This window comes from Balaenoptera borealis (assembly GCF_965194805.1).
Source record: "Balaenoptera borealis genome assembly, chromosome: 21".
NCBI lineage: Eukaryota > Metazoa > Chordata > Mammalia > Artiodactyla > Balaenopteridae > Balaenoptera > Balaenoptera borealis.
The window spans coordinates 37,395,529-37,417,600 of record NC_138880.1 but is presented as its reverse complement, the minus strand read 5'-3'; the positions used below and the strand labels follow the sequence as shown (position 1 = coordinate 37,417,600).

Below are 22,072 nucleotides of genomic sequence, written 5' to 3'. Positions count from 1 at the left end.
TTTAAACTCAGAGCCAATTGATTTGAAAGTCTGTTAGTTCAAAGTGTAAACTTTTGAAGGTTTAAAGAAAGGGCAAGCAGAGGAAAGGCCAATAAATGAGAATCCTTTCATGTGTTTCGTATGTAAAAGCTTTTAAAACAAAATGAAGATAGTATTCCAACTCCACATACCAGCTGAACAAAGAAAGCTCAATATACCCAAGGTAATATGAGATGATACACTGAATTATAATCTATTTGCAGACTAAAAATAAAACAAAATGCACACTCGCAGGAAGGAAAGGCAGAAAAGCTTAGCCATCGACTCAGAAGGCAGAACACTGTATTATTCCTATAATAAAAATGTGAAATTTCAATCCTTCAAGTAAATGAATAAAAGTCACTCATTAAAAGATAATATTTGTAATTCCAAAACCTTTTCCTTCTCCCATATAAAGCTGAATGTTACATGGGTAAAAATAAATTTATGGAAAAGAGATGTTAAAAGAAAAACACAGGACACATAATTCTTTCTCTTACCATTGTCACCAGAAGGTAACGATACAGTGTTCGTTGGCATGGTATCAGAATTCACTTTTCCATTCTCAAATGTGTCATTTTCAGTCTGCTGTAACTGCCAGTTGAGGCCAAAGAGATGCATTGCTGAGGATAAAAAATACAAGTTGTTTAAAGGTCTGCTGCTTTTAGCTACAATATCAAATGGTATATATGTTTATAACAAGAGTCACATGTAAAGTTAAAATTTCCATGTTCTGAAATACCAAAGATGATTGCATAATAAAAATTAGAAAACAAACAGTTCCTCAGTGCAACATGGCAGCACTTTAATAAAGATTTGATATTACTCAGTTAATTGGTACCGGGAAATTCTTAGGAGTGAATCATTATTTGTTCTGCTTTGTTCCAGTTCTACTCTTCACGATCATTTAAGTAAGCGGCAGTATGCTCTCTAGCAGTACTTGCCAAACTTACATGACCACAGGCCACTTGCACATGTACAACACTTTGTTGCAATATCTATAGGTTCTCAAGAGACATGATGCTATTCTCTTGGATTAAGGTAACAACTGGTCTCACAGACGAATTTGGTGCATGAAATGTTCAGAATGGATTCAGATGCACAAAATGTAATAATATTTGAATGTTCTAAATTTAAGATAAATAATCTTCGAATTTATGACTTACAATTCAGCAAGAGCACAGATCAAGGAACATGCATATGTATCAGGTGATTTCATACAGAGTTTCTGATGTGGGTTTGATAATCTTATAAACTGATACAAGTTTTGTAAATGTGTTTACTAATTTTCTTGATGTAAAACACTTAGAAAATAGGTAACTAGACCATATAATTATAAAGAGAAATGTAATATAATTTATCATTTTATATATTATTATTTATTAAAAATATTTAGAATAATAATCACTGTCATATTAACCATTAACACGTAACATTCATTTGTGCTCTATAGAATATAGTTTAGGAATTAATCCCTAAGGAAGGCTAAGTATCCATGGGGAAACCCAGTGACTGTCACATTACTATGTCATGAAGGAGAATTTTTCAACATTATTTGACAGTATATATTCATTATACATGTTGGAACTTACCAGAGAGGTGGAGAAAGACGTAAGTGTTTAAAAAGTATTGTTAGAGACAGTATGGTAACAATCACTGTAAAAAGCCCTTATTCAATATCCAATATACAGTAACAAAACTAAGTTAGTACAGTGTAAAGAGGACAGGCTTTAGATATAGTTGGATTTGGGTTCAACCTCAATCTAGGATTTAACCTTGGACAAATGATGTAATTTTTTTTAAATAATTTTTTTTGTTTGTTTTTTTAGTTTTTTCTTTTATCTGAAAATATCTTTATTTCACTTTTATTCTTCACAGATGTTTTCACTAGTGTAGAATTCTGGATTGGCTTTTGTCTTCTTTGAGCACTTTTTTTTTTTCCTTGGCCGCGTTGGGTCTTCGTTGCTGCGTGCGGGCTTTCTCTAGTTGCGGCGAGCGGGGGCTACTCTTCTTTGCAGTCCGCGGGCTTCTCTTGTTGCGGAGTATGGGCTCTAGGCGTGCAGGCTTCAGTAGTTGTGGCATGCGGGCTCAGTAGTTGTGGCTCACAGGCTCTAAAGCGCAGGCTCAGTAGTTGTGGCGCACGGGCTTAGTTGCTCCGCGGCATGTGGGATCTTCCCAGACCAGAGATCGAACCCGTGTCCCCTGCATTGGCAGGCGGGTTCTTAACCACTGCACCACCAGGGAAGTCCCAAATGATGTAATATTGTTAAACATTAGGTTTACTTACAAAACGAGGCTGGATAAACCTATCTTACTTAATTGATGTAAACTTTCTGGACAGTATACATTAAGGCACCTAGAAGGACAGTCCGTAGTATACAGGTCTTTTATTTATTTGCTCTCTACTCCAGGTTACTGAACCATTTGCAGTCACCTGACCAGACCACAGAACCTCTCAATAAATAGTCCCCTCTGTCTGCAAAGCTCTCCACCCACTGCAAAATACCTCTTCTTCCCTCAGATGGTCGGTATCAACTTCTTGGGAAAGCACTCCCTGACTGGGTGAAGCATCTCTCCCACTATTGTCTGTGTATCTCATTTGCCTTATACAGTTTCTGCTACTGAGTAGATCTCGATAAGTATCTGTCAAAGAAACAGACTGTATTTTCTAAGGTTTTAAAATGTCACACAATACTGTTGTGGATAAAAGTATAGTAATTTAAGGAAAAGTTAATAAATATAAAACAAATACATAAATGCCTGAAAATGGAATGTTATATTATTAATAATGAATTAATGACTAGTCAGTGTTATGCTCTATGAGAAGTAGTTTTGTGAAAGTCCACTGGCACTATATATAATTGATTGACTTTTTTAAAAGAGTCAACAGCTTGGGGACATTCTATTACCAGTGTCACATTCTTTTGTTAACAATACCTGATATAAAATCATCCTATAGTAAGAAACATACTAAACATAGATAGGAACATAGCTATATCCACCCTGTATAATTTGTAGCAAACGTATATACTCATAACTCCCTGCTTAAATTACAGTTTTCCAGCAATTCCCTTTAAAGACTGAGTTTTTCAAGGATTAAGATATAGGTTATAGAATTCTCCAATATACAAATTGTCAACTTGTAAAGAGGTATAACATGTCATTTTGCATTAAATTATGTAGTGTTTGAGTGGCAAAATGTCAGAAGCTTTCTAAAAATTTATCGCTTCACACAGTTTTCAAGGTTTCAGATAATTCAGCAATTTTTGCGTAAAATAATGGGTGCTAGGTCCGCATACAGTAAAAGTTTTGATGGGCATACTCTGGCATAGCAATGATAAATATTCCAAAAGGGTCAAAGTTTCTACACAAAATAACGTATCATCATTGTGAGCTTTTACGTAGCACAGAAAGTCTTCCTGAATGATAGATTTGCTCATATTATTGGTTTTAATAGACTGTGAAGAGGAGAGACAGTCCATGGGGTCAGGCACAGGCGTCAAATGTTAAAAAGTAATGTTATGTTTGTGTCTAGAGAGCTATTTTACTTTTTGTCAGATGGGCAACAGCTTTATTATGTATTTTTTATTACAGAAAATCTCAATAAAATGGGATTTTGGTTCTACTTAAGATGCTGTATAATGAGAACCATACCAAATAATATATCTTGTTAAACACTGTTTTGAAAAGAGACCAAACAGTTGTTTGGTCTTAGGATGTTATGTACTTTGAAAACGTTGGTGTTTGGTGTTGAGTGAAGCTCTTGACACTTGTTATGTGTAACTTAAGATTTTTATGTAAATACAGGGTGAGATTGACTCCAAAGTTAATGAGAGACAGAGACAGAGAGAGACAGGGACAGAAAGAGAGAGAGAGAGAGAAGGAGGCAGCAAACTCAGAGTGCTACAGAAATTCCTGAACCCTGGTATCATAAAACTACATGAGCTCTCTTGGCAGACAAATAAAGGGAGAATTAGAGAAGTAAAATACATCTGTAAATAAAGAAGGATGATCCCAATTCTTTAACGCCCAGGCTGGAAAGCAGATTTGAACCCATGAGAAGGCATTGCTGCCACTCTCCATGACGGCACGATGGATCCTTGGTTTGCGCAGGACCTGGTGGAGGGTGTGGGAAGAGGGCCAAGGAGAGGCGGGGGCTCTGTGCTCTGCTGAGCCCTGGACCCCGCTGGGCGGTGCCTTAGGTCAGGAGGCTCAGGCCGGCGGCCGCACCAGGCATCCCCTCAGCCACGGACAGGGTCCTTTGTGTTACACCACTGCGATGCAATGTTTTTAAAAAATAAAACATCCACGGAACACAACCTACGTGTCAAGTGTTGTGCTTCTGTTTCACCCGGTATCTCATTTAAGCTTCACAAAGACTCCGTTGAATAGTTAATTTTTTTTTTAATTTTAAATCTGCAAAAACTGAGACTTTTTGAGAGTTTAAGGTTCCAAGCAAGTAAGAAGTGGACCGTGACCTTAAACCCCGACCTTCTGGTAATAAAGGGAATACACACCACGATACACCTCTCTATCCTACCAGAGGGCAGGGGAGTGTGAAGCCCACACGGGAGGGGGACGAATGTAACTTCTGTGAGGGTCAAAGGCTAGAGATATGCTTCTCTGCCACATCTAGGGAACTGAAGGCAGAGACAGACAGTATTTAGAGTTGAGGGCGGGAAAGATATTAATCAGTAACACTTGTGTACTCCAGGCACCATCCTTCTACACAAATACTTTTCCACATAGTATATTGTCTTCAAAGAAAACTTTTACAGTAATATGATGATGATGATTCAATTAATAACAGGCTGTTCTGGTTAACTCCAAGAGTCTTAAAGTAAGCTGTATAGGTGTGTATTTTAAAGTTACAGAAATTAGTACTCATGTAGATTTAAGCAGTTCCATGTGTTTTTCACATTTTCAAATACCTTGATATCTATCATCTTCTAATAACGTAGCATGTGACAGGATCATTATCCCTGTTGTATGAGGACGAAACACAGGCAGCGAGGGGATCAGTGACGTGCTCAGTGTCTTTTAAAAAGTTAGTGCATAAAGAGGACTCAGGATACTACATCTCCTGACCCTATTTCAGGATTCCTGTTTCTGCACTGTGCTGTTTTCCTACTTACCTGAATCAAAACTGAGCATTCACATCAAAGAAATTTTAAAAAATTTAACACAAATTGCTAATTTATCTCTCTTTTGACAGTAGCAAACATGATCAAAAGTTGTCCACGTGATAAAATTGGCCTCTAAATACAAGATGTTTACCAACTATAAATGGTTGTATTTTTGCAAGATCATTTGTAAGTTGCTTGTTGGGAATTGGAATACATTTTCTCCATATTAAAAAATCTTATGAATGGTGGTTAACTCCCCAGTGTGTCTACAAAAGTCTGCCTGTATATCCAATAGAGATATGTACACAAAACTACAATGAGGTATCACCTCACAACTGTCAGAATGGCCATCATCAAAAAATCTACAAACAATAAATGCTGGAGAGGGTGTGGAGAAAAGGGAATCCTCTTTCACTGTTGGTGGGAATGTAAATTGATACAGCCACTATAAAGAACAGTATGACAGTTCCTTAAAAAACTAACAATAAAACTACCATATGACCCAACAATCCCACTACTGGGCATATACCCAGAGAAAAACATAACTCAAAAAGACACATGCATCCCAATGTTCATTGCAGCACTATTTACAATAGCCAGGTCATGGAAGCAACCTAAATGTCCATCAACAGAGGAATGGATAAAGAAGATGTGGTACATATATACAATGGAATATTACTCAGCCATAAAAAGGAACAAAATTGGGTCATTTGTAGAGATGTGGACAGACCTAGAGACTGTCATACAGAGTGAAGTAAGTCTGAAAGAGAAAAACAAATATTGTATATTACTGCATATATGTGGAATCTAGAAAAATGGTATAGATGAACTTATTTGCAAAGCAGAAATAGAGACACAGACGTAGAGAACAAACATATGGATACCAAGGGGGGTGGGTGGGATGGATTGGGAGATTGGGAGTGATATATACACACTACTGTGTATAAAATAGACAACTAATGAGAACCTACTGTATAGCACAGGGAACTCTACTCACTGCTCTGTGGTGACCTAAGTGGGAAGGAAATCCAAGCAAGAGGGGATATATGTATACATATGGCTGATTCACTTTGCTGTACAGCAGAAACTAACACAACACTGTAGAGCAACTATACTCCAATAAAATAAAAATTAAAAAAAAGAACAAATAGGACAAATGGAAATCAAAGAGTATGATGAGAAATTTGAATCCAACAATATCAATAATTTTAATAAATTGTAATGCACATTCCAAGTTAAAAAAAAAAGAAATATGTATACACATGGCACCAAAAGCATGAACAAGAATGGTCACAGAAATATTTGTAATAGCCCCAAACTGGAAGCAACTCAGATGTCTTCTGGCAGTAAGATGGATAAACAAATTATAGTAATAATCATACAATGGAATTCCACACAGCAATGTAAATGAATGAACCGATCCCAGATGCAATGATATGGAAAAATCTCACAAATACAATATCGAGCAAGAGAACACATTCACAAAAACCATGAATACTGACTAAGTCCACGTGTATAAACTCCAAAAGCAGGTAAAAGCCCCCAGAGCGACTCTCTCTAGGGAGAAGCGGGAGGTGATGGCCAGGAGAGCCCATGGCGGCTTCTGGAGAGCTGGTAACATTCTAGTTCTCTGTCTGGGAGGTAGTTCCACTGGTGTGTTCACTTATGTTCTGTATACTTTCCTAACTACATATTATACTCAAATTAAATATTTTCTTTAAAGTAGGCCATCTGATACATAGCTTAGCTGAAGAATGTATGTTTTTACCTTCCCTAAACCCTCCCTGTAGGTGCTTTTCTCTACAAGGCGCCCAGGCATTCCTTCCTATGAGGCTGCAGGTGAGGCAGGTATGACAGCCTGTTACAGCCCCTCCCTCACCCCTGATAGCTAGAATAAACGCACACGCAGAGCAGAGACCCGCTACAGAAAGACGGTAGTGACTCCATCAGGTAAGAGAAAAGCAAGAGTGAGGAAAGGCTTCCATCAGTGCAAATCTCAGGTGTCAGAAGGAAAGCAATATGATTAAACAAATTCACATACTGGGTTAATGATTATCAGCCCATGGCCCTCCCAGATTGATGATCGGTAGTTTAAAAACATTATAACGTGGCTGGGTGAGGATGTGAAGAAATTAGAACCCCTGTGCACTGCTGGGGAGATTGTAAAATGGTGCAACTACTATGGAAAACAGTTTAGTAGTTCCTCAAAAAATTAAAACTAGAAGTACCGTATGATCCAGAATCCCATTTCTGGGTGTATACTCAAAAGAGCTGAAAGTAGGAGTGTCAAAGGGATATTTGTACACCCCTGTTCACAGCAGCACTATTCACAACAGTCAAGAGGTAGAAGCGACCCACATGTCCAGTGATGGAAAGATGGATAAAGAAAATGTCGTGCATATACATAAATATACAATGAAATATTATTCAGTCTTAAAAAGGAAGGAAATCTTGCCACACGCCATAACATGGATGATCCTTGAGGACATTATGTTAAATGAAATAAGCCAGTCACAAAAAGACAAATACTGTTTGATTCCATTTACATGGGGCATCTAAAATAGTCAGACTCAAAGGGGTAGACAGTAGAACGGCGGTCACTAGGGGCTGCAGATGGGGGGAAATGGGGAGTTACTGTTTAATGAGTTTCAGTTTTGCAAGATGAAAAATGTTCTGGAGATCTGTTGCACAACAGTGTGAATATATCACAGACCCCATGAGCTCGCCAGATTTGCTGGTCTACCATTCAGATCATGCCCTTAATTTTCTTGCTTCCATGCCTTTGTTCCTCATAATTTCTGGTTTCTGGGGTGCCCCCCTCAAACTTTGCCTGATGAAATCTCACCAACACCTTAATGTCTAGTTCAAATGACACTTCTTTATGAAGTCTTCTTGGAATTAATATCTATTCTATACTGCCATAACGCTTTATATTATTGTACCTTAAACATGCCACCTTATATGTGAATAAATTTTTTACTTTCTGCTGTGTGAGGAATGGGGGGTTGTAGGAGAAGCAGAAATGGATTGTTGCAGCTAGAGGGTTAACATAGGTACTTTGATGGGAAAAAGATGAGTTTGGGGGGGAAGGGAATAAAAGTACAGGCTGTTAGCTGTGGAAAAATGGGAGAAGACAGGTGTGGGGAAAATTTAATATGTAACTCAGCTTTTTCAATATTTTGCTTAGAGTTGCTCTTAGAGGGCTGGATCTCTGTAGCTTGGTCCCTGAGAAATAGGGGTGACAACAGAGAATCTGAGATTGGTGACAGTCAGAAGCAGTCTTAGAAGGCACCTAGTGCAATTCCTCCCTTTTCTCAGGGCAGGAGAACATGGATTTCCATGACGAATCCCAGTCAGAACCCTTTTAAATCAGCTGTAGTATCTGACATTTGTCAACTACAAAATTCGTGAGCATACTTTTATACTATCACCCATCTTCTTAGTTTTTTTTCCCCTGGTATTCTTAGATTGTAACCAATTTCAAGATGTTTAAAATATTTCTTACGTCATTCAAAAACATTTGTTCTGTAACCTTAGTTTTTTTTTTTCTTTCTATAAATGTTAAGAAAAAAACCTCACTACCTGAAATAATTTTGAGACAATATGATGGTGAAGATCTCCCAGTGAAATTTTATGAAGAAATTTTCTTTCAGGCTCAAAGACCATTCAAGTGAGAGAAATTTCCATTCCTTTTATTTTTCAAGGCTGATGGAGGTGAGAGGAATCCGTGGTATTCTAGCTATTTCACCTCCTCGCCATAGAAAAAAGGGCATGCCGTTGTTTTTAACCAATATATGTTGGTTTGATACTTAAAAGCCAGCATGTGGAAGACTTGAAACCAAAATGTATAATTAAAGAAAATTATATACCACCAAGGAGCAAATTCAGTGCCATTTTTAGCTCCTTGTTGAGAGAAAAGGTTCCAGAGTTTGATCTTGTCTCTGGGGACCATGCCACTGAAGCTGTTATCACAGCTACTGTTATTTCTACTGGCATGCCTGTGTTCCCAGATACTGCCAAATACGAATGGGAAGAAGGGGTGGTGACAGCTGGTGACATGGTCCAGCAATCTGCCAGAACCTTGGAGCAAATTACAGGGGATGTTGTGAAGCGAACACAGAAGCAAGCACCCTTGCCATCAGAAACCTGAAGCCAGCTTATGCCACCAGAACCCTGAAGGGCGCACTCTGAGGTTCTGGCAACTTAAAATCTTGTTCTTAGCGTGCCTGCCATTATTGGCTAAATGCTATTTACTATTACAAGATCAAGCAAACATTCTCACAAAGACAAAAAATATGAGCTAACATGACAACCAGATTCTGGTAAGAAAAACTAAGCTAAAAAATATCCTGAAGTGTTTGCAGCTCACTTCGGGTGAGCCCCCAAAACCTTTAGAGTTCATCTCAGCAAGCTAAGGTCTAGAGCTTTCCTGTCTTATAATTCACCTCACATCCACCATGGTACGTTTTCCCCCCCAAAGTCATCTTTCTGAGAAAGAATCATTAAGAACATGTTATCAGAAGTTGCAGGAAAAGAAAATCAGAATCTGATCTTTTTTATTTAAGAACACAGTTTTCAACACAGATTGTCTGTGGCATCTCGTGGAGCCTTTAGCTTATATTAAAAGAGACCTGGGTCCAAGTTTCAATTCTGGCTCTAACTAGTTGTGGAAACTTGGCAAGTCCCTGGGACTCTCTGAGGCTTAGATATCTTATTTATATAAAAATCTGAAGAGCTTGCACTCGATCTTAAAGGTTTCTTCCAGATTTATATTGTATGATATGTCAATATAATATTTTAAAATATAAATATTTAGGCTAAATCATTGAGCATAGGAAAAAAAAAACATCTGGCATCAATAAGATATCAATATATTAGAATACCAATGTCGTTGCTCCTTTGTTTTCACTTTAAAATAAAGTAAAATTGCATGGGCTCAAACTATCATTTTATGCATACGATTCCTTGGGTATCTTGGGTTTTGAAAGCAAAATTTCTTCACTTTATGTTTCAATTTCATGAATACATAAATATACATATGATGCACATGTGCAATGATTAGATTTTACAGAAAAAATCAGAAGGATACTCTTAAATATAGGGCAATGATTTGATTTGATACACGCTTCCACAACGCAGCCAAGTTTTCAATGTAAAATGAAAGCATCTCATGTAAAGATTGCAGCTTGTAACTTGGACCCCTACTGGTCTAAACTGTCATTAGGAATACATAGTTTTCCATAAATTAGCTTTTGTTTTGGATTTCCTGCTGTGTTCATATACATGTTGACGGAATGTGTTAGGCAATATTTTGGCATTCGAACCCCTTATTATTTGTTATTAACTTTTAAGGCTAATATTATTTCAACTGTCTATACCTTGTTGACCCAAATATGGTTATTTTAAAGTCAATACTTCTTTTGAACGCTTTCATATTAATATGTGCTCAAATTATCATTAAAAAAATGAATTTTTCCACCTATAGGATATTTTGATATTCAAAGGAACTAACACTTGACGTAGCAAGGTTCTCTGAGCATTATAAGATAACATACTGGAAATCATAGGCTTTATGAAATAACAGTTTTTTGGGGGAAAGGGGAAAGGGAAGTAAGGGATGACTGCTGATGTTTTATATTTCTATACTGTGTACTTTTCCTTTCTATCCTTTTTTGGCACGTGTCATTAATGGGAAAGTAGAATCACGGCTATCAAAATGTCTTGATGAGCCTAGACAGTGATTCAGCTCTGTAGGTGTGTTTCTGCCAGAATATTAGACTCCTGTTCTTTTAAAAATGATAATATTAAAAAATTCTACTTTTAAATTTCATTCCTTTTTTCTTTCTTTACTACGTAGATTCAATGTAATACGTTTAAATATGCTGCTTAGTAAAATAGCAATTCCAGCTGCCCTGACAGCCAGTGCTGAAGCTGACAGAGGCTTATGAAAATCAAGCTGTTGTTTCTGTCACCAAGGGAATTAAGTCGGGATTTATAAAACAGATTGTTTTCCTAGTGTTTCATTAGTTTCCTCTTGTTTTCAGGTTCTGTTCTCTGAATGAAAGAAGCATTCCTTCTCCAAATGAACGGAAAGAATAAAGTGTTCACCATCATGATTAACAGCCCAAAGGGGCCAGTCATTATCAATAAGCTAGAGAATCTTTGAGGTAACAGCTGTCAACGTTAAAGAATATGGTAAGAGAATATGGTAAGAACATTCAAAATACAGAACGCAATCATATACATGATTTATAGACTATTCCCTGCTTGCCAAAATACTGAGTTTGTTGTTATCATGAAATGTTTGTTAACAGAGGATTCATTCGTGACAGTTATTCGCAGCTTCACCACTGAGACCCCATGGATCTGCTCATTATTCAAAGGCTTGTTGTACTGACTCAGTTTTCATCTGGATTCCTTTCTTCCAAAAAGGTTATTTAAGAGCTATATCCTACTTTTATGCAACAAATGTGTATGGATGTTAATGACCTACTTAAGCATACAATTTTTCCTTGACTTGTTTTGACTTTTTGGAGAAAGTGGAATAGACCTGAAAATTACAATTCTTTGAAATTTTAAGACACTTTAATCATTATTATTAAAGGATCCAACTATTAGGTATATGGAGACTCTTAGAGGAAGGTTGGTATATTAAACTATGGCAAAATCCAGAAGAACATTCCCTTCAAAACATCCCTTTCATAATAGCCCACTCTCCCCTGAGAAGTCACATTTGAAAGAGAGAGTGTGAATTGTGAGTGTGTGCGCGCACGCGTGAGCGCGCATGCGTATGGTTGTCAGGTGACAACCTTTAACAAAATCAATGACCCTTCAGGAATCCAGGCACAAGCAGCTCAAGTAGTTTGTTGTTCAGCATTCATTCATCAACAAAGATTTAGCCAGTGTCTGCCCCATCAAGTTCTGTTGCCTGTGAAAGCAGAGTGACGCGGAGTCCATGTCACCACTTCTGGTACCGCACGGGTAGTGGTAAACTCAACACATCTCATCAGTCTGCCTGGACTATCTCATCTCATCAGGCAGGCCTGGAAAAGATCTCAGGAAGCCAGCGTCCCAGGTGCTCCCCATTCAGCTGGGCTCACTTGGAGAACAGTTTTCCTCAGTTATGAACTTAACTATAATTAATGGATATTTGTGAAGCATTTGTGGACATTTATTTCAAAGCAACATACAGAGGAAGTCACCTCTGATCTCCTGGAGACTGCTCCCGCTGTCCACTGGCTTCTGTTTGTGGTGGTCTCAGACTCCTTTCCTAAAAAATAAATGACCCACTTTCCCACTTTCAACATGCATTGCTTCTCTATATGTGATTCTTTTCTGAGATCATAAGGAATTTCTTTGAAGAAGTAAAACGCATCTAACAATAGCTTTATGCTGAAAATAGAAAATACTGGTAAAATTTGTGATTTGAAATGACTGAAATAATATGGTTAGGTTTTATGTACAAATTCTACATAACTCACATAGGCTCACAAACTACATCATGAAGCTAGCTTGTTAAAACTACAAATGTAGGTAATGAAAAGATTAAGGATCCAGAATGAAATTAAAAGGCCCAATGGTAAAGACCCACAGCATTTTCGGTCCACTCAGCAGTGGTCCCTATACATTTTTTTTAATGTGCTTATCACCTTTATCATATAATTGTGAACCTTCTATGGTATTGTTATTTTATAAATAAATATTTTTATATTTACATATTTAATTTAGTTTTCCTTGAGATTACTGACTTAAAATTTTAAATACCTTTATTTTAAAAGGAAATTTTTACAGTATTACCTTAAAGGAAAAATCAGTATCTCTTATACAAATAGAAGGCAACACTAAGACTAAACAGAGTAAACTGTAAACTATGTTATTAAAATTACATAGAAATTATTGCCAGCAAAGCCGTTCTTTATTTGTGAAAGAAGTGTTGACAGGTGTCAAGACATGGGAACATCTACTGAGATCTTCCTCATGTGACATGATCTGACGTAACAGAATAAGAATTCAAAAGGGAATATATTTCCCAGTTTGCCATTCCATCTTATTTATTCTCCTGTCCATGCATCACCTGTAAATTCTTAAATCTTATGAGAAACAATGCCCTATGATGTAGTGGAACAAAGTTCTGGACGCAAAATAAAAAGACCTGGATCGTGGTCCCTGTTTAAACACTGATTGGCTTTAACGCTAGACACGTCACTGATCTCTGGGCCTAAGGTTTTTCTTTCTAAAAATTGTGGATAATAATATTTGGTTTACTAGGTTGTCACAAGGAATAATAATATCACTAAAATCAACTGAGCACTTACATTTTATAGGCACAGTAATTATTATTTTTTTCTTTTTTTTAACCATTAAAAAATTGAAGTATAGTTAATTTACAATGTTGTGTTAGTTTCAGGTATACAGCAAAGTGATTCAGTTATACATATATGTATATCTATTCTTTTTCAGATTCTTTTCCACTATAGGTTATTACAAGATATTGAAAATAGTTCCCTGTACTATACAGTAGATCCTTTAATAATTATTTTATTAAATATTCCGAAGAGCTCTACTTTTACTAATCTCGTTTACACTGATGAGGAAACCCAGTTTTAAGGAGGTTAAGCCCTGCTCAAGATCACATAGCTAGTAAGTGACAGAGGTGGGATTAGAAACTCAAATCTTCCTGCTTTGAGGCTCTGTACTTATAAACAGCATGCTAAAAATATATTGTTATGTGATATTCAAATTTGACATCATTTTTTCCCACATAAGATCATTGTGGTAAAGATCATGTCTTACTCTTCTGTGTGAATTCAGTGTTTAGGAGAGATATTCGATTCTTGCTAAGTTTAATGGAATTAAATTGACTGTGATACTGGAAATAATTGAAAGGCAATGCCTGGGAAAAACAAATAAAAATCTGCAAGATGCAAAAGCACTTGTAACATTTTTTTTTCTCAGAGCGAAGGGCCTCATGTCCCAGCTTTGCATACAGTAATATTCCAGGGAGCCTTGGGTACCCTTCTACAGCCCTGGGAAATGAAAGCAGTAAAGGGGAGAGAGAGCTCACTAGCAGAGGAGGAGACCGAAAGGATCAGCCTGTGGCTAAAGCTTTAGGGAGAAAAGACAAGCCCAGGAGAGAGCTGGCCAACGCCATGCCAGCCTCGCGGATGGAGAAAGCCACCAGGAGAGGAGCGTTAGGACGAGCTTCTTCGGAAACCTGGATAAGTCACCAGTGATGAAATCCAATAGCTCAGGAAGACTGGAAGTTCTTATCTTTAAAAACACTGAATATTTTCTCCCAAAACAAATTAGTACTATACAGAAGTGGCTCTAGCTAAAAAATATAATTGTTCTTTGATTCACTGTATGACAGTGGTCCCCAACCTTTCTGGCACCAGGGCTGGGTTTCGTGGAAGACAATTTTTCCATGGATGGGGCGAGGGGGGGGGATGGTCCAGGAGGTAACGCGAGCGATGGGGAGGGATGGGGAGCGCCAGGTGAAGCTTTGCTCGCTTGCCCACCGCTCACCTCCTGCTGGGGGGCCCAGCTCCTAACAGGCCGCAGACTGGTACAAGCCCACGCCCAGGGCTTGGGGACCCCTGCGGTATGATGTGTGCTTAAAATGTCCAATGGAAGGATCTCAGAGTAATGTTCTTTTCCGTTCTAGGCCCAACTCAATAATGGAAATTGGATGGGCCGACCTCTTTGGTTATCAAATGCAGAGAGACATGATCTCCATCTCCAAACAACTTTTGAAATATGGAAACACACAGTTTAAGAATATCTTCAAAATAGGTTAATAGAGTACTCATGAATGTTTGGAAAAGAACCCAGAGATATCATTTCTTTCAACAGTTTTAAAACTATTTTCTGGGTATACTTTGTAAATAAAATCTTAAAGCATGAAAGCATGTTATCTAAACTTAAGGGAGAGAAACAAACAAAAACAGACTATAAATTCGTGTGGAAATTTTAAATCTAGTTACCCCAAATATCCAAAGTAACATTTCTTTACACTTCTAGATGTTAACTACCAAAAGTGTTCTAGCCAGACTAACTCACAATGAAAATCAATGAATATCGTAACTTTTTTTCCCTCAGACACATCTAGATTTTTTTTATTATATCACAATGTATTGGTTTTAATATTCCTGAGAATTGATTTTTCGGGCCACATTTAAGTTTATGTGGTAACACTTAAAATTTGTCCTTATGTCAGCATTTTTCAAAACACATAATCCTACTTATTATTCTGGTTTTAGCAGGAAAACCTTTCTCTAATGCTCAAACTCAGTAAGTACTGCGTTTTATGCACTGCCCTAGTCTTCTACATTTATTTCTCTTTTTTAACTAGTCATCATGATTATAATTAGGCGCTCAGTGTTTGCATTCGCTAAGATATAATCTAAGACGGCAAGGACTGTGCTGTTCACCGCAGTATCCGTCACGGTGTCTCAGTAAATAAATGTTGAATGAATGAATGACGGACGGATGGATGGATGAACGGTCACTTCCTTTTCTGGTGTTATATTATTAGGCCACTAAAGAAACTGTGGAATCTTATTTTTAAGGAAGAAGGACAAGGTGTGAGTAGTCTGTAGACATTCTAAAATGAAGTTGGAACAATAAACTAAAAAGAGTCTATACACATTTGCATTTTCTTTGATCTGTTTTATTTGAGGATGAGACCTTTGTTGGAATATAGATTCAATGGAACGTAGAGTTTTTATGGTGAATTCATTCCTAAGATTCCTAGCAATCTATCAAGCTCTTTTCTTAACCTCATGTATGCCAGTCACTTCTCCTTTCACTCCTCTGTGTGTAGATATTTCTCTCCGAGCTCATTGCTCTCGGTACCGCTAATGTAGAAGCAAGTGACATACGCAACACCAATTAAATATTCACGCAACGTAGCCCTGAAATGGTGAATACTGCGTTATGCTTCCCATTTGTCATGAGTCCGGCGATGTTGCTACATTCTGCAAAAACGGTATCCTACAACAGAGAACACAGCCCCATATTCCACAGACAAGATATTTATGAACGGCACAAACTGGAGTTCAGCTGGCTTTAAAGGTACTGCTTGCTGTTGCTGCCCTTGGACGTTTTTCAAGTCAGGGAGATTCTTATATTTGAATGGAAAATACAGTCTGTTTATAGTATTTCCCATGTATTATTTACTTTAGCTGAACTCATATCAAGCTAAGAGTAAATAAATTATTTTTAGGGAGGAGAGGAAGAGCGTACGGTCTACATTTATATAATTTCCTGGTTTTGGTAGTGATCTTTTTCTCTATAGTAATAAATAAATATTAAGATCAACAAAACTAAACATTTTTAAGTTGTGCTAATAAATAGCAAGAAAAAATTTATAACGTCGAAAAACCCTGGGTGTACAATATATTGATTTTTCCCACTTTAGGTTCAATTCAGAAGTCACTGATATGATTATACAGAGCTGGCTGGAGAATGAACTGAATTTTAAGTGATCTCTCAATTTTTTCTAGCTTTCTATATGATATGCTAGACATAGAAAATATTTTTTACAAATTAATAGAGTTCATATTGAAAGTCAGGATAGAGTGCAAACATGACAAGATGGTCAAGATTTCTGTGGGTGTTAGAGCAGTGTACGTATATGAAAGCACAATTTCATCTATACAAAGTGCTGTCCTTAATAAAGAAAAAACCACAACTGCCTAGACTGGTTTTGTAGTACATTTTTTCCTTTTTGAATTTACAGACTCAGAAGACTGCAGGAATATGTTTTTATTATATTCCTCCTCTCCTAGAGGTAAACTGTTTTACTCTGAGCCATCATTCACCATTGAATCGGGTTTTAAAATGTTCTTAATTTCATGTATCCAAGGATAAAATAAAATATTGATATATTGATTAAAAATTTTTAGTTTACAATCTTCAGTTCTCTAAGATACAGATGATATGTATTTTTTCTACATTGGGATGACACCACATTAGTATTAAAATGCTACCATTCCATCTCAGACAAAATGCATTTTCTAAAAGTAATGCAACTAGGAGTTAAGGGAAGAAGCTGTAGTGAAAAATGGTATGTAATTCACTGTTCGGCTGTGTTCTAAAACCTAATAAAGCAGCACTTTTATTATAAAGACATGTCCAAAAAGAAAAAAGAATGTCACGACACATTTTATTTTGCCATCTACATTTAAATGGTTGATTTTTCACGAAGCATAAAGGGCTGGCTTATTTTTCCTCCTGACCCTGAGTTGCATATATACAGCTAGTACCATCATCAACTTCAAGGTACATGGAGAGGCAAAAGTGTTCATAAAATCCAAATAGACACAGAAGTAGGACAGAAAACTGCTAAGGAATCATCACTGCCATGAACCTGGATTCGACAGGTCATGTTTTGCTTGATCTAGGGAATGCTTATGTTGTTAAATAGCCTTTTTAGCAGACATATGACAATATCTATTTTAGGAATCAGTTGATAGCAGATGTTCAAAGTAAATAAATAACTACATACGTATTTTTGAAAAGGAATATTGAAAATGTGAGTAGTTCTTTGGTTAGCAACCTACGTCAGAAGTTCATAAGAAAAACAATGCTGAGTTATTTCTTGTCATTGGGAAATGAATCCACAAACCACTCCCTTACAAGTTCAGATTTTGGTGGGAAAAAAAAAAACTACTGGAGTTTTGGAGGGCAATATGAAGTGTGTGTTTAGGGATACAGGGTGGGTGATGGAATATCAGGGTGGTAGGGATACATTTGTGGGTGATGGAAGGGCTCTAAAATTGACTGTGGTGATAGTTGCAAAGCTGTATGAATATATGAAACACCATTGAAGTGTATACTTTAAATGGATGAACTATATGGTATGTGAATTGTATCTCAATAAGCTGTTATAAAAAAAAAAACTTGCCATAGGGATTATTGGTTGGAATAAACCTGGCCAAAAGGGTCCCAAATTGAGAAAATATGCTAGCATAATGTATTTTGGTACGATTTTTGTCTTCTCTAGTTTTCCTTAGATTTAAATTACATGTGCAAATACTTTTGGTACTACCCTAAGGGGAAATGCTGTGAATTTTCAGACTCTGCTAGCAGTCTATGGTCATGTTAATGAGGTTAAATGTCCATAACGGTGTTATGTGAAGTTTGACTTGACTTTGTTGCAGTTTTAACTGGTGTTAACATAGTAATTCCAACATATTTTGACCCGTATTTAATAACGTTTCAATAATGTTTACATTTCATGATAAGATTTCTGGGCATATTTCAATGTGTAGGACATCAAGATTTCAGGGAATCTCCCACACAGGAAAAAGAGCATTCTGTGAGTAAAGAACAATAATCAAGACGACACCTGCTCGTTCTGTAACTGTACGCAGAAGCAGAGGTAACCAGAAGACTATTTCTTTTCCATCCATTCTTTGGTGAACAACTGTTGGCTCCTGCCCATCTTTATACTTTTCTGATTTTAGCAAAAAAGAAGAATGAGTCAATTAGGGCCCAGAAAAAGTGGGACAGGTATTTTTTGGATAGGCCTGTATCACTGAACTCAACCTTTGTGTTTGGGAATCAGGAGAATTTTCATTGTCCAAAGGCACATCAACTTAAACATTAATGCAGCAGAGAATGATTTTTAATTGGGAGCTCAGCGATCTAAAGAAAATCACACGTGACTCTGCTGAAAAGAGGTCTGCCATATGTACGGGCCTGAACATTTGATTTTTAAGAATTGGTACATGATAAATCATGGCACATCTATTCTATTATGAGTCAGTTATAGTTTCTCAATTCCGCTCACTTCCCTATGCCAACATGGCTTCACGATCTCCCATTTAGACTAGTTTCATAAGAGGCTGTCCATACTTGTACCGTCCAAACGGTAGCCATCAGTTACATGTAGCTGTGAGTTCAAATTAATTAATAATAATAAAATTTAAACTCCAGTTCCTTAGCTGCATCAGCCACATTTCAAGGGCTGCACAGCTACATGTTTCTAGTGGCTACTGAACTGGACCGTGTAGAAACGTTTCCGTCATCAAGCATCTCATCGGACAGCGCTGGTCACGGACCACGGCAGCATCACCTGGGAGCCTGTTTGAAATACAGACTCTCGGTTCTCACGCTGGATCTGCCGAATCAGAACACGCGTGTTTACAAGATCCCCAGATGATTCCGAGGCACATTCAAGTCTGAAAAGCACGAGTCTGGACTTTCTGTCTTCGCATTACATATTCAGGAATGCCACTAGAGCAATCTTTGAAAAGCATAAATGTGATCCTTTTTCATTGCTATGCTTTCATTTCTTCCCTATTTTCAGTTCTTCAAAAACCCCATGGGAGGCAGTACAGTGTCCTGGGTGGTTGGTAGTTTCCAGCCCAGCTCCCATTGCTTACTGGCTGTGTGACTTCAGGTGAAGTGCCTCTCCAGGCGGCAGATTCCTATCTGTTAAACGGAGCTGATAACTCATGGGGTTGCCGGGGAAATGACAGGAGGTGACCCATACACAGTGCTGGCACTCCGTGAGCCTCCACGCGCACCACTGTGGATATTCCACGCTTCTTCCTTTCCATGCCTTGGATGACCTCTTCTCAAGGTGGTCTCCCACCAATCATTCTGATGTCAAACCTAGTGAACTGAACTCCTCTGCATCTTTCAAATATCACCTGCTAGATCAAGTCTTTCTCCAACATCTTCAGCCAGGAGTAGGCGCGTCCTTCTTTCCTTTCCTTTTCTTCATTTGCTCATTCGGATCAAGTTGCTATGAAAGCATGTCCTGTTAAAAGTGTGTTTGCATACATGTCTTTATCACTTGACTGAGAGCTTCTAGAATGAAGGGCTAATTTGAACCTCTAACACCTAGTGGAGTGCCCGGAAAAATGTTGACCTAAAAATGGTTACTGAAAAACCATAAAAGTACCAGAAGAAAATTTAAGTGACTTAAAAAATAATACTTGGAGTAAATAAGAATTTTATAGGTATAACACGAACATTAGAAATTACAAAGGAAAGGGACTTCCCTGGTGGCGCAGTGGTTAAGACTCCGTGCTCCCAATGCAGGGGGCCTGGGTTCGACCCCTGGTCAGGGAACTAGATCCCACATGCCTGCTTCAGCTAAGAGTTCGCAGGCCGCAACCTAAGACCCAGCGCAACCAAATAAATAAATAAATAAATATTTTTAAAAAAAGAAGTTACAAAGAAAAAATTGGTAACTTTGATTACTTAAAAAATTCTATATGGTATATGGCAAGACAACCAAAAACAAAGTTCCTAATAAATCGGAAGAATATATAACATATGACAAATGATTCATATCCTTAGTAAACATGTGCAACTGCCCCCCAAAAAACAACAAAAGCCCCAATAGAAAAATGGGGGAAACTACGCTATTCCTACACATACATAAAAAAATACAAATGGTCAATAAGTATTTGAGAAGATATTCAGTACTACTAGTAATAAGTGAAAACAACAATAAAATGTTTTAATTTAAGAGATTGCCAAGGATTACAAATATTGATATTGAGTGGCACTGGTAGTTGTGTAAACTGAGGGTAACTTGGCCATGGTTTGCCTACCCTTTGGCACAGAAAATTTCTTTCAAAGAATTTATTCCAATCAAAAATTTGATCGACGGAACCCAGCTGCACATACAAACACACACACAAGCGCATAAGAAATTAAGTCACTGCATTTTTTGGAAACCGGTTAATTAAAAATAGCTGCTAAATGATGTTTAATGAATGATAAATGAGAAAGTCTGGTACAAAATGAATTAATAATATGGGACTCTAGATGTATATGTGCATCGAGAAATATCTGAAAGGGCAGACACCAAAAAGTTATCAGTGGTTACCTATGCAAAGATATAGCATTTACCTATGGGAATTAATTTTAACTTTCTTTTTTGGCCTTTCTTTAGTCTCTGAAATTTTTTATAGGGATAGGAAAAACAACCAAACAGCAAAGTCTGTCCCCCTCCCTTCCTCCCTTTCTGACTATCCTGAAGTAATTTTATCTTAGAGGAGAGACTTATTAACGCTACAGTATCTCATAACTTCTCCTGACCTTACTGGAAGGTGAGAAAGGAAATTCTAGGCGAGAAATAATTTCTCAGGCCTTTTATTTTACTTATTTCTTAAGGCTTTGACTTTATATTGACAGTCAATATGAGGGAAGGGGACCTCTAAGGGAATGGAAACAAGAACATTTAAGGATGGCTGCCCTTTTGCTGAAGGTTGTGAGGTCAATGTGATGATGACATTGGTCTCCCCATTGATTGTGGGGTTTATCAGGCTGATCTGGCTGGACAGATCTCCCTCTCTGCTTTACACACACACTCAATAGAAAAGGACAGCCTTCCCGGGGACAGAAGTGTCCTATTTTTTTTTTTTTCCAAGGGTAAAGGCAGTATCTTCACTCTCAAAAAGATTTATCATGCTAACTGATGAAGAAATGAAATGCTTTACCTGATCTAAACAACAACAAAAAACCATTACGTTAGAGTGTTAGTTATTGAAGTACAGGAAGACCAGTGAAAATTCTAAGTATACTTGTGTTTAATTAAAGCAATAAAACGATGAGATAATTCTCTGATGATAAAAGTAATTTTTTGGCAGGTAACACTTGGATTGTATCACCTTAATTTCTAGGACAGTAACTAAATCTTAACAGATGTTCAACAAATATCTGTTAAACTGACAAGAGTACATGAGTATATTAATTATATAATTTGTATGTTTCCATGTGGGGAAAGATAAAATCAAAGGGAGACATTCATGATCGTGGTACTGGTAGGCATAACGTAGGATGTTAACCACTAAACAGTAAAAACAGGAAATTTGAAAAAAAAGGAATATTTGAGTCTTTATTTAGGAGTCTGATATTCAATTATATTCACTGATGGATCCTTGAAAAGAGTACAAGGCTCACAA

General features: G+C 37.3%; 1 protein-coding gene across 1 annotated transcript in view; it reads right to left on the bottom strand.

Moving 5' to 3' along the window:
- The window catches only part of TENM3 (teneurin transmembrane protein 3), a 2,383,554-nt gene that overhangs the window by 113,698 nt on the left and 2,247,784 nt on the right, over window positions 1-22,072 (bottom strand). The window contains exon 13 of the mRNA XM_082374697.1: window positions 383-641. Within this exon, the coding sequence (XP_082230823.1) occupies window positions 383-641 (259 nt within the window). The remainder of the gene's footprint in view (window positions 1-382; window positions 642-22,072) is intronic.